General features: G+C 33.5%; 2 protein-coding genes across 7 annotated transcripts in view; one reads left to right on the top strand and one right to left on the bottom strand.

The window, feature by feature from the left end:
• Positions 1 to 14,343, bottom strand: part of LOC105232282 (angiotensin-converting enzyme) — a 118,520-nt gene that overhangs the window by 53,632 nt on the left and 50,545 nt on the right. The gene's annotated exons all lie outside the window — the stretch shown is intronic.
• The window catches only part of LOC105232266 (40S ribosomal protein S8), a 366,487-nt gene continuing 358,764 nt past the window's right edge, over positions 6,621 to 14,343 (top strand). Inside the window, exon 1 of the mRNA XM_049447853.1 lies at positions 6,621 to 6,625. Within this exon, the coding sequence (XP_049303810.1) occupies positions 6,622 to 6,625 (4 nt within the window). The 5' untranslated portion in view covers position 6,621. The remainder of the gene's footprint in view (positions 6,626 to 14,343) is intronic.

The following is a 14,343-nucleotide window of genomic DNA, read 5'->3' as shown; positions in this document are numbered from 1 at the left end:
TTTGGAATCCGATACAATTAGTTGTATGCTTCTTTGGTAAATGAAGATTTTTTAACTCTGAATTGCGGCGTTTATTGTTGCTTTTTTTGTTATATTTTTAGCTTCTTCCAGTTCTAAGCTCTTTTGATTTCACTAAGCGTTTAAATTTGAGCTGAGTTTTAGTATTACACGAATTAAGCGCAGAAATTACATAGCTGTGCGCATTAAAAACCACAAACAAAAGTTATTAACTTGTTGTTGACAAATTTAGACCGCTGACGTGCCGCCTGGCGGATCTATTGTGCGAACGGTTCAAGTTGCACTTTCAAATTGCCATATGTTGCTAAAGCAGTTTTTTTGTTTTTTACCTTTTATTAAATTTGTATTTATTGTTTGTGATGCAAATGTCATTCTATTCAGCATATTTATATAAGGTTTTGCATAGAGAATATATTAAATTTTATTGATTTGGTAATTTTATGACAAGTAACTCAACAAGCTAGACTAAATACTTGTATTATCTTAGTTCTTAGTTAATTTTGTTTTGCATATATAACTTCACAGATATTAATATTTTTATTATAAAACCCATATTTTCAAATAAAAAAAATTAATTTTATTTAATTTCAATTTAATCAATATTTGAAATTACAAAACAATTAAAAATTTAAACTTCAATTTTTTCATTCAAAAACTGAAAAAATTAAAATTTCAAAAAAATTAAAAATGGAAATTTCAAAAAAATTTAGTAAGAAAAATTTTAGTATAAAAAAATTAAAATTTTAAATCCAAAAAAAAATAAAATTTAAAATTGAAATTTTTTTAACAAATTAGCCGATTTTCCCGAATAAATTCCGTCTTTTTTCAAAAACTGATTTTTCGAAATTATGAAAATTTTAAATTACAATAAAAGTAAAAAATTTGATCTGAAAAAACTTAAAGTTAATAAATATAAATTTAAAAAAAAATTACACATTTAAATCTGAAAAAAATTAAAATTTGAAATTTAATTTTTTTTTCAAAAGTGACAATTTTAAATTTCACAAAAACTTAAGAAAGAAAAATTTAAGTTTTAAAGAAATGGAAATGAATCTAAAAAACTTAAATATTGTAACTTCCAATAATAAATTAACCGAGTGTCCCCAAAAAATTCCATTTTTCAAAGTGTTTTAAAAACTGAAAGTTCGAAATAGTGGAAAATAAATGAAAAACAAAAAAATTATTCAAATCAATTCAAATCGAAAAAATTTAATAATTGAAATTTCGATTACTTTCCTTCAAAAATTAGAAATGGAAATTTCAAAAAAAATACAAAGTAAAAAATTGAGTTTTAAAAAAATTGTAAATCTAAGCAAATGAAAATTTTAAAAATTGAAGTTATGAAAATCCCCCTGCGCTATTTACATTTCAAGGTTTTTCCGAGACGTTCTATAGTAATTGCTGCCATTGCCATATTTTTTAAGATTTCTCAATACTCAATTTTGCCGGAATAACCTTGCAATGTAATACTTAACGTAACCATAATTTTTAAAATAGATTTTAACTATTTCATAAAAAATTTATAATCAATGGGTCTCGTTTTACAAGAATAAAGTAAAGCATATTAAAATAAAAAATTGCAAAATAGTTTTTTTGCAAGGAAGGACACCATCTGTTCCCACTTCATATACATACTGGCGTTTATTAAAAAACGAGATTTTATAATTTTTATTGAGTTTTAATTTTATTTTTTTACTTTATTTTAATTTTAATTCTTTGCTGTTACCAAATACTAATTTCCTTTTATGTAAAAACACTTCCTACTTCAAATTCAATTCTATTTATTCTATAATATTGGCAGCTTTAATAATAAAATGCGTTATTTTGCGAGCTTTGGTATTTTTAGTGAAAATTTGCATTACAATGTCTTCGCTAAGCTGCGCCATTGTCAATCAAACATTGCAAATCTACGCTGCTGACAAAAGTAATATACGTATTTATGTTCCATTTGCTTCGACTTCAAAGAGAAATCGAGGGCTCACAATAGCTCGAAATTATATTAAATTTAACCGTGACTTTGAAAACTTTTCAAAATTTAACAATAGAAAAAATCATTTATAAAGACTTTAACATTAAGATCCACTATAGCGGTAATTATTTAACAATAACCTTAACAACTGTTTATTAATTTATTTTATTTAAATATAAATGAATTATTTATGTAAATTCTTTATTTATATATATTAAAGGACACATCTAGGGTAAGCGCCTAAAAATATTCGATTTTTTCTTTAATTTTTTTTTTTAAGAAATATTTTGCAAGAAATGTTTAAAGTTTTGCGGATATATTAATATATATGAATTTATATAGTGAACAAAATTGTTTATCGATTTCCCAAGTTACTAATAAAGGTTTCTAACCTGCTGCAATAATTACTGTCTGCCTCGTGATTGAAAACAAAAAATATATAAATTTGTGAGGTTTTACCTCCACAATGACCTGTAATCGTCAGACCAATTCAAATTTAACTAATTAGCGGACTTTGAAAAAATGTCAAATTGAACTCAATAACGAGACGGTTTTTCTTCCTGACGAAATTATATTTTTCGTACAATCGGAAAACATATACATATGTATATATGCAATGACCTGCAATCGTTAAAAAAAATTAAAATTTAACAAGATTGCAGACTTTAAAAAAATATAAAATTTTGCCACTAATGAGCTGATTTTTTTTCGCCAAAATTTATTTTATTACAAAAACAAAACAGGAAAGTCATCGTACGGAGCAATTTATACAAAATTAGTGGAAAAAAAATCAAAGCAAAAAGATGATTTGTTTTTAAGTTACAACTGCCGCCGATTCGAGAAATCTAGTTTTGACAAACACGCGTTCAAAATTAAATGATAGGGTTGATCGAACTGTTTGAACTGAACTGATTGAACTAAGGTGCTAAACTTTAGAAAGCTGTAACTGAAAAAAATTGAAATAATTATTTAAGACTTTAGTATGCCATTGTTCAGAATAAATTCTATCGAAATATATAACTCAGACCAAGGTTGATAATTTTTGAAAAATAAAGTAATGGCAGGAAACAAAAGATAAAATAACCAAAAGTTAAAAATTTCAGTGTTTGGGACATACTCGTACAAATTAACTTTTTACCAAATTTCGCGAATGAAAGTTTTTTTGTCCGCAAGATTAAAATAAAAAACTCAAAAACTTATATTAATTTTGAGATTATGTGATGTTTATATAAAAGTCGTAGATCTCTTTATTTCCTCCAACTTTTTCATGTACACCTGACTCCATCCTCCATCGCAGCGGTTTACTGAATAAATTTTCAGAACTTCCCAAGCACGCGCTGGAAAGTCGAGTACGGAGCATATGTAGCAGCTTGAAAATATTAAAAATTTACAAGCTCTCACCAGGGAGTCGAGCTCTGAGCGTTCCTAACGCCTTTATGATTCAACGGACATCATCGACAAGAGGTCGTAATCAAGTTTTAGCTAATAGTAACAGATTGGCTTTCAGATACGATTCACAGATTGATTATGCTCAACAGCCTTCCATCCAAATCGGAGCCATGAATAGGATCTGCTTTCAGTATTCTGCAAAAAAAATGGGCCGATGAACGAAATGGTTTGTGCTGTGTTTCTGAAAGATCAGTCTCGCCAATATGCAGGAGCCGCCATAGCCAATAAAAATTTTGTTGACACATACCATTTTCTATTACATTCTACCATTATCAGGCCAGAATACACAATTCTTGCAAATCTATTTCATTTCAGACGCAGATCAGCTATCGTTACGGTCAAACATAGCTGCAATGCTAAATATTGGTTTAATCAACGAACTACAAACAGCACTGAATAGCAACAATATATAAATAAGATGTTTTAAGCAAAACTTAGATCGTAGCTCTCTAGATAATTTAAATTTACCAAAATAACATCGATGTAATCGTTTTCAGGAAGCTCTGACTCAATAAATTATTTTGCAGGAGCAGAGAAAGTAAATTATACATATAGTAAAGGCTTTTTTTCAAAAACTAAAAATATAATAATAATATAAAAAAATGTACTTTCATGTTCGAATGTCCTTCATTTTACTCGAAAAAGTATTGGTGGAAGAGAAATTTTGAAATGATTGTTTAATACCCAAGCGAAGCCGGGCGAGCTGCTGGTTTTTTATAATGGAAATATACTATTAATACTCAAACGCTCTATTCCGTAGTTAGAGTCACTTTTTTCAATATATAACTCTTTACACCCTCGCAAATAATACACTTTTCATTTTTTAGTGCAACAAAATCCCAAGTTTCGTATACCACGCAATTTGAATTAATTTTAAATGGTGATTTCTAAGAAATTAAATCATGCATTTACAATAAGTTGCAGTTCCTTGTATTAACATTGCAACAATATTCTCTTAAAGCTTTAAACAGCAAACTCTTAGCAGTTCCTCCTAGAATGACAATCAAAATATACGAGTACTCTATAAGACAAGTAAGCATGTGTGTGTGCCTTGATCTATTGTAACTGATTTGCACGCTTTGCAACCAAGATTGATTTCTCAATACCACGAAAAGCCGCACGACATCCAAACATGAATGAACAATCGAAAGAATGAACCGCCACATACACATACACAACCAGTACATATCAGCACTTGTAGACCAAAAGGAGCTTGAGTGAATGAAAATCTAAATATAGATTCTGTTTTGCCTTTTGACATTCGCGCCAGCAACCGGTCGCTGCTTGGACGCGCAGTCGCTCGGCTAGGCAGCAGCCGGGCTCACCACCAACAACAAGTGTGTCAACCGAAAAGTGCGCGCCCCGAACGTAACCACCTTGAAACTCTCGTTGCACCGAAAGTGCAATGTTGCAATAGAATTGCACACACACTCCATGCCCACCGGTGCATTATATGTTGCTTATGTAAATATTTGCGCGCGAAACCAGAATAGAAGTCGCACTCGAGGTGACTAATTCTTCGAAGGCACGAGAAAAAAGTCAACGCGCTTGCATGGCATAATGAAGAAAACTATCTGCAACACGGAATCGAACTTTGAATGTTAGCCGCGGTCGGCGCTGAACTGGTTTCGCCGTTGCAGAGGGTGTTTCCGTCGCTCGAACACATGTCGAAAGCGCTAAGTATTTTATTTTTAAACTTTTATATTTGCGCTTTGCTTTTTAGTGTTACACAACTGGCTTGCTAGTTTTGTTTGCCGCCCTTTGCCGCCCCCAGTGTTGCATGCGAGATTTTTTTCCATAGACATTGTCACAGTCTTTTCTAGTGCTGTTGTTGGTGCGCATGTGTGCGTGCTGAGAATTTTCCGAGCGCTTCGTGCTCAAACAAGCGCCAACAACAACAACGGCAGCAGCAAGTCAGCTACATAAAAATGAAATACTAAAACAATTGCGAATAAATCAAAAGCGTTCGCCATATTTTCTAGCGCTGAACGAGCGTTATTATCTTTGTTTTTGTTTATTTCCATTTTTTCTTGTGCCACCAGAGCTGCTGGCTGCTGCTGCTGTGGCGTTTGTAGCGCCCGCAAATTAGCATTGTCTGCTGAAATGGCAGCGGCAATAACAACAAAGTGACTTTTAATAATCACACCAAAGCACCGTTGCCGCCAAACTGTTGCCTTTCGGTGGGAATTGTGCCACTTTCAATGCAATCGTTGTTATTTCTGTGTTTCTATTATTCTTTTGTATTTGTTGCTTCGCTTTTGCGTGGTGTTTCTGGTTGCTGTGAACCGCCCGTACCTACTGATGTGTGTTTGTAAGCGTCTTGTTGTTGCTGTAACGTTGACAACATCATAAAGCATGCTGTCATTAGCATATTTGTGTTGCTGTTGTTATTTTTGTGCAACTGCAGATGTTGCTTTGGGCTTGCCCTCAGATTTCCGCCGATTCGGGCGTTGCTGGCAACGCTTAATAAGCTGTCAGCGGTAGCACTAGTGGGTGTTGCGATTCCTTCACCGTTATTCACACGCATAGTTCACATGGAAGTGTTTATTTGCTGGTAATCCATGTGGAAAAGGAACTGTGAAGATATGTAAGCATATGAAAAATTGAGTTTTATTAAAAAAAAAAATATACATTACCAGGAGGATATCGTCACCCCCAGGCTAGAGGACGAAGCCGGGGGAACTATAGTTGATTTCGGCCTACATGCCTCATGACGACGGAGTGGAATCACATTCTGAGTTGCTAAGAAGAACTTTGTGAGAGTGAAGTCCTTAAGGAATTTCGGAAACAGGAATTAAAGTCTGTGTTGCAGGAAACTTCGACCAGCTCTTCCGGTCACAGAAGGTTGCGACTCAGTGCTTCAAGCCATCGCAATAAATGAGTCTGTTGACATCTTCAGTGAGTGAGACATCTGAGAATTCTGAAAGGCAAAGGGAAACCGCCTTGGTGAACATCGGAATTTTCGGAGATGAAATCTTGAAGTAGAAGACTGTTCAAAGAAACCCGTAAAAGCGGCTCTAGCGGCGATTGGGCGCTTCAAAAGATGTTGAGGTCTTAAGCGGCCCTCTCTTGAAAGTTAATGTTGCCCGAGAACTTGGAAAAATAAAGGGAAAGAACTTTGGTGGACTTCGGAACTATCGGACTTAAAATTTTCGAGCAGAAAACTGTTCAACAAGATACGCAAAATGGGCTCTAGCTGTGATTGGTTACTTCAAAGGACAGGACGTGCTATAGGTAAGTTGGAAATAAAGAAGGCTAAGAGAATTCCATGGACATCCATCTACGAAGCGTAGAAGGTCAAGAAATAAATAAAACGTCTTATAAAGAACCCTATTCCAATGGGTTATCTTAGAAATTAGAATACCGATTGGTCTTCGTGCATCGAGGAGTCGTTAAAATTACCTCTGGACGTTTACTTTCCTAGGAACCAATTCACTGATGAAGTGTCTCTCGAAAACCTTCAGGAGAGCGGCAGAGCCTTTTCAGATCTGCTGGGGACCTTCACTAAAAGCTTTATGTTAGTCGAATACTTGTGGTCAGGATGAAATGGTACCATGTTTCATATCTAAGAAGTGAAGAGTTGTATTATAATATTCGAAATTTTAGGCACTCATAAAATTCTCAGACAATAGTTATAACTCTGAAACATACAACTTATCTTAATTGATAACTTGAAAAATCAAAGTGTGGGTAGTATCATCCAAGCAAACATTGCGTCAAACCTGATTTTATTCTTAATTTAGTATTACATAAAATGACAATTTAAGCTCTCTCAGAACTATCGTTTATCATATAACCTCAAGTTTTGAACTTCTATATTCAACTATGGCATCTGAAATAAATAACAGTAAATATACTCTACCATTTTTCTTGCTTTATTAGAGGTTCTAACGTCTTCTTTTATTAAATTTCAAAATCTTCAAAGAAAAATATTCAATACTTGATCATATTTGCCACGAAAAACAAGTTAGGTTATGTTCCACTGATATTTAAAGGGTGATTTTTTAAGAGCTTGATAACTTTTTAAAAAAAAAAAACGCATAAAATTTGCAAAATCTCATCGGTTCTTTATTTGAAACGTTAGATTGGTTCATGACATTTACTTTTTGAAGATAATTTCATTTAAATGTTGACCGCGGCTGCGTCTTAGGTGGTCCATTCGGAAAGTCCAATTTTGGGCAACTTTTTCGAGCATTTCGGCCGGAATAGCCCGAATTTCTTCGGAAATGTTGTCTTCCAAAGCTGGAATAGTTGCTGGCTTATTTCTGTAGACTTTAGACTTGACGTAGCCCCACAAAAAATAGTCTAAAAGCGTTAAATCGCATGATCTTGGTGGCCAACTTACGGGTCCATTTCTTGAGATGAATTGTTGTCCGAAGTTTTCCCTCAAAATGGCCATAGAATCGCGAGCTGTGTGGCATGTAGCGCCATCTTGTTGAAACCACATGTCAACCAAGTTCAGTTCTTCCATTTTTGGCAACAAAAAGTTTGTTAGCATCGAACGATAGCGATCGCCATTCACCGTAACGTTGCGTCCAACAGCATCTTTGAAAAAATACGGTCCAATGATTCCACCAGCGTACAAACCACACCAAACAGTGCATTTTTCGGGATGCATGGGCAGTTCTTGAACGGCTTTTGGTTGCTCTTCACCCCAAATGCGGCAATTTTGCTTATTTACGTAGCCATTCAACCAGAAATGAGCCTCATCGCTGAACAAAATTTGTCCGAAAAAAAAAAAAAAACCGAACACTGATTTTGGTAATAAAATTCAATGATTTGCAAGCGTTGCTCGTTAGTAAGTCTATTCATGATGAAATGTCAAAGCATACTGAGCATCTTTCTCTTTGACACCATGTCTGAAATCCCACGTGATCTGTCAAATACTAATGCATGAAAATCCTAACCTCAAAAAAATCACCCTTTATTTTCGATATTTATTCATTTCATTTATATTTATTATGATAATGACCCACTTTTGTTAATTTCAAGCAAAAATCTCCCAGGCCATAACACAAAAGTTAATCGTTACTTTTAGTAAGCAACCAAAAGAGCTTCTTTTACGCCAAAAATAACAACAATCTTAAGCAACTAACAACTATTAGCGACTAAACTAGCTTCCTAAAGCAGCAAATGCGACACCCACACGCTCAGAGTGAATTATTCGAATGCAGAGTAGCGTCACAGCAGCGATGAGACAATGTTTCGGCACATCTTTACACCAACTCACCAGCGCATACGAAATCAAAACAACAACAGAGTGGAAAAGTCAACAACTAGTCAGTCCGCAAATGGCAGAGACCGCAAACCGCATTTAAGCATTTTACACAGTGTTAAAGGTCAAATGTCTTTTAGCTGAACAATGGCAAATCACAGCCAAGAAAAACTGTTTTGAGCGCAAAAGCAAAAGCAAATGCGGTACTTAAAAGCAACGTCAGCAAAATAAAGCTTAATCGCAGGAAATGATTAATAGCGTGGAAGCAGAAGTAACAATCTATTTAGTGTGTATTACGCGTTCAAAGGGGGCGTGAGATTATGGATGTCGAGGTACTTGTTTCTAGAGCAGTACCGCAGGGCAGCGACTAATGCAAATGCGAAAATAAATACCTTAAAGCAGAATGTTTAATATGGTAATGAAAATTTGAAGTAGATCAGTGTGAAGGTAGCCGAGAAGTTGAAGAATTACTGCTATTTTTGCCACAACTTTTTTTGTATAATTGACGCTTAGTGCAGTGACAAGTGCATGGCAGCGCTTCTTCTTTTCATTACAGTAGAAAAAATGGCTTTTACAGCTATCCAGGTGGCATCAGTTGGCAAATAAGTGTAATCATGGTCCAAGCGTGGTGAAGCTCAACAAATGGTCGCAAAGCCAGTATTGATGCCTCGAAAGGTTATGCTAAGTGTTTGGTGGGATTGGAAAGGAATCATCCATTATGAGCTGCTCCCGCCTGATCGAACGATTGATTCTACTTTACTTGTCGCAGTTTTACACTGAAAACCCAAAAAGTTTTACACTGATGGAATAATGTCTCTAATGTCTGGTCAACCAAAATAGTATATATTTGGCTCATTAAAGTTCATAATAAATATAAAAATAATATTAAAATTTAATTAGAAATACGAAAAGACTTTTTCGACTACCCAACATTTATATACCGATTCCCAAAAAGAGAAAAAAGAATGCGTTCTGCAAATTTAGACTCAAAAAACAGCAAACTTTAATGTTTAGGAGCAGCTTTGCTCTTCTCTCTTATTTTAATAAACAAAAATTACAGCTAAAATTCCAAAAAATTACTTCAAATTGTATATAATAATGGGCACATATTTAGATAATGGCGCAAAATAAAAGCCAAATTAAAAACCGCTAACAACAACAGTGTTCACAAACGCAGAAGTACAACTGCGAAAATAAAGACACTCAAAGCAAATGTCGAAGGTCAGCTTGCCACAACAGCAACAAAATTACAAGGAGAGCAATTTGACAAATGTAACTGTTTCATAGTTGTTGTTTGTCGCGAATATCGCTGCATACCACTCGGTGACCTTACCGATGGACTTTGCAGTAATGTTGTAATCACAATATGTCATGATATGCGCGGTTGTTTTACTACTTATGTTGTTATATGTCGACAAGCGTGCTGGTGACAGGTGATTGGCTGTAAGAATGTCTGTTTGTGTGCTATAAGTATGAAAAATGTTACACAAGCTGGCGAAACCAAGCCGAGAATTCCATAGAACCGACTAATTACAGCGGAAATTACATAACACACAATACTTGCCTGCAGCAGGGAAGCAAAAAACGAGTGAGCTGGAACTTTTCACCGTTATTCTCAGCCAAGCATGATGACAAAGCAAAAATTTGCGCCAAATATCAAGCAATTTTCTTCTATTGTTACTACTATATTATTCTGGTGAAATAGTTTTTGGTCGGCAGAGTTGACCATGACATATGTATGGCGCTGTTGACATTTCCACGCTTCATTACTTCTAAATTATGGCAATTTTCGGCAATAATTACATATTGATGAAAAAGTTTGAAGGTTTTAATTTTAGATTTTATTACGTTTTTGTTGTTTTGGCAAGGGTTAATACTCTGTGCAGTTTCTTGGAAAAACATAGGCGACAAAAGACTTAAGCGACGAACTCGGTCGTTGGCCAGATGCTTATACAGCAATGTAATCCAGATAAATAATGACATCAATACAAATTAGTAGTTTATAAAAATATATTTCCGCCATTTAGAGTCATATATACGTCTTTTTTTTTAATACAGAGGAATTGCGTTCATATTAGCCGCCAGAATGTGCGCTTTAATTAAGCTGAGAAAGTTCACACAATAAATATCGAACCGAATAATATTTATATACGCGGAATGTTGCCGTTTCTCATTGATTTAAGTATTATAGGCATTTCCTCATTTTAAAATAATATTATGGTAATTTTAGGCAAAAGAATATGCGCTTTAATTAAGAGGTTAGGTGGGTTTGAAAATATCAAGAAAGCGATTTTTATTTTTTTGTCTTTTTAAATAATACAAAATGTTTAAAATATTCTTCCGAAATTGTGAATAGATTTGAGTAAAATTATAAGAGATAGACTCTTCGGAAGTTCTGGCCATTTCTCGAAAAGTTATTTACTGATTTAGTTCTAACTGTGTATACATCTTCAAAATAACATTATCTAATTATTGAACGAAAACTTTTTATTATTTCATTAGAAATTATTTTTTAAGCCAATAAATGGCGAAAATTTTATCAAAATATACGGATTTTGGGTTCAAAATCTGAAAAAATAAATAAAAACTTTATTTTTTTTATTTTCTTCGTTCAAAAACTAGATTTGTATATGCACAAACGGAATATTTTTGGATTTTTAAATTTAGATGAACTAATAATAAGTTATGCTATCCAAGGCGAGAGAACTTTTTTGTAAGACAACCAGGGCGATGAGGTCTCTACGGCTGAATTTTTTAACATTTTTATATCAAAACTTCAGAAGATATATGCACTTTTTATTGGCCATATTATATTTTTAAAATATATGATTGGTTATATTAAAAAAATCGCAAAAATACTTTTTCTTGTACCTCTGACACCCACCTAACCCCTTAACCTGTGATAATTCACATCTGACAAATAGAATCAAATTCATATTTATATCCAGTTGACCTCTTCTTTCCGTATAGATTTTAAACTTATATTTCTAGGTAAATAACTTATCATCAGTAAACTTCAATCACAGAAGAGTATTGTAGGTATTTCCACACATTAAAGTTTGTTTATAAAACTAGAAATCGTTTTTTTTATTTATTTATTTGAATTTTTTTGCGAATTTGCAACATTTACTCACGATATTTAATTTTCAGATTTCAACAACCTTCAGTAAACAAATATACAAAACTAATTTCCTGCCATTGAGCATGATAAATATTTCCTACAAATAAAGCAGAAAGTTTCTTTTTTATTTTTTTCGCAGAATACCAAATTTTTTGCAATTCTGAAATCATCAGCAGTTTTGTAAACCTGCAACATTTTTACAACTGTAGAATAATTTTCAAATAAAAAGTATAAATCTTAGTAAAGCAAAAACATTTCGGTTGCGAGCTCCAAAACACTTTCAATTTTTCTTCCTCATATATCATTGCCATGTCAATTAGCAGGTTTCTGAGTTGAACGCCATAATCAATTTGTTGTTAATGCAAGAGACACTCACATTCAGCGAATAATAAAAACAAACATCAGCTGCATTTTTACCATGATCGATAAAGACACGCACCGCACGCACACAAATACCGCACAAACACACACACTCCCGCCGCACAAGCCACGCGCTTGGGTCTTCAAGCGCGCATCAGCTTTAATGTAAACATTGATAGCTTCATTAGCGCCAACATCCACTGCAGCTTCATTCAAACTTCAGGTGCTGATCAACCGTCGAGCATGCGAAAGATAGATATCAGCCTCCACAACAACAACAAATGAGTGTGACGTGCGCACTGTGCACCAACTGTGTTTGCTCATCTCTCCGTCGCCTGCGATTGCTGCGCAAACACGAAAAAACCTATCCGAAGAATGTCGCGTCGTTTATATACTCGTATGTCATGGATTGCGGAATTCTCTGCTAGAAATATATGAATATGCAATGTTTTGTTTTAAGCGCTTTTTAGCTCATTAACTGTATTGATTTTAGCTCATCTTCTTTGCTGTGCCTAATTTTTAGACGCCCGCTTGGATGAGTCACAAGCTTTGGGTTTTACGCGTGCTCTTGCTTTGTTTGCTAGCATCTATGTTTGCTTGATTGTTTGTTGTTTTCAGTTTTTGCTGATTACTTTACTTTTAGCAGCTCATTTGTGATGTAAATTTCTCTAGCTTCGCTGAACTTGAACTTGAATTGTGGTTTATTTTTCCCCCTTTTATTTGTTTTTGTATGGAAAGTTGTAATGTTACATATGGCCTCATAGAATAAGCAGTTTGTGACTTACCTTGATCACTACTATCATGATTTGCGGAAAGATGAGCTATGTTTAGCGCCATCACAACCGAGAAAGTGAAGTAGTGGTGTGGGGTGCCATCACTTTTTATGGAACAACTGACTTGATTTTTATCGATCAGAAGATGAACGGCGATCGCTTTAAAACATTGTAAGAGTATGTATTTCCAAAATTAAGTGATCTCTTTATATCAATTCCACGGAGTTTTCAACAAAACTTTCGAGTAGTAAATTCGTTTATTTTGAGTCAAAGCGTGACTGCCATAACCTAGCCACCATATTCTGCTGATTTTAACATAATTGAAAAGGTTATGGGGGACTATATTTAATACGGTTAATAAGAGAAACTTCTACGAAACATGTCAGGAGCAATAAAATAAAAGAGAAAAAAACTGGAGGATCGTTATCATTTAATAAGTGATAAATCTGTACAACTTTTTCACATTCTTATTAAGTTGAATTTTTCCGGTATTTTAATATAAGGTATAAAAGTAATAAAAATAAGGTATGTACAAGAAGTATGTATAATCCGTACGAAAAATGCTCTGGATCTGTCTAATATTGAACAATGTGGGAGAATAAAAGAATATGATCTTAAAATTTTGTAAAATATTTTTCAATGTACTTCAAAACCATTGTGAGTAAATTTAGATAATGTAATTTTAATATCGAGACTTAGTAAAAAAAACTCATATCGTTTTATTTTTTTTTTTCATTTCAGTATTTACATTTTTTATATTTAAACCGATTTTCAGGAATAAAAGTTTATTTTTAATTTTTCAGTAGGGTGTTTTAAGCTAATATTTCCGAGATTACGACATAAAAATTAAACGAAATTTAATTAATTTGTTTTTTGCTTTTTATTGCATTATTTATAACCCTGCTAGAAGATACGACGACTGCAAGGCAAAGTTTGCTTTTAAATCCATAACAAAATTCTTTTATCAATAATAGGTTTCTTTGGTTAATATTTATAGTGTTATATAGGGCTATATTCGCACTTCAGTTTTTTTTTTAAACTCATGCGGTCAAAAAATAAATAAATTTGTACACTTATAGCGACCGCAAATCAAACATACTCGTTAACTATTTAATATACAGTACAAATTATTTTTTCGAAATCAAGTTCTGCCGTCAACAACAGATCCGACTGACAGTTTCTGCTTATTAAGTAAACAAAAAAACTAAAAATAATTCTGAAAGTGATATAACTTTGAAACTTCCAGAATATTTTGCTTGCAATGTAAAACTAGTAAATTTTAATTGTTTTTCCATACAAAGAAAGCCAGCGGTGCTTCCCAAAAAGTGACGCAAACATTCAAACACAAGAAAAAATTTGCATATGCTCATACGATAGCACAAATAAGACAAGAAAGGAGGCTAAGGTAAATGGAAGAACAAACTACGAGTAAATCAAC

Source organism: Bactrocera dorsalis, chromosome 1 (genome assembly GCF_023373825.1).
Source record: "Bactrocera dorsalis isolate Fly_Bdor chromosome 1, ASM2337382v1, whole genome shotgun sequence".
NCBI classification, from domain to species: domain Eukaryota; kingdom Metazoa; phylum Arthropoda; class Insecta; order Diptera; family Tephritidae; genus Bactrocera; species Bactrocera dorsalis.
This window is presented reverse-complemented; position numbering and strand designations above follow the sequence as displayed.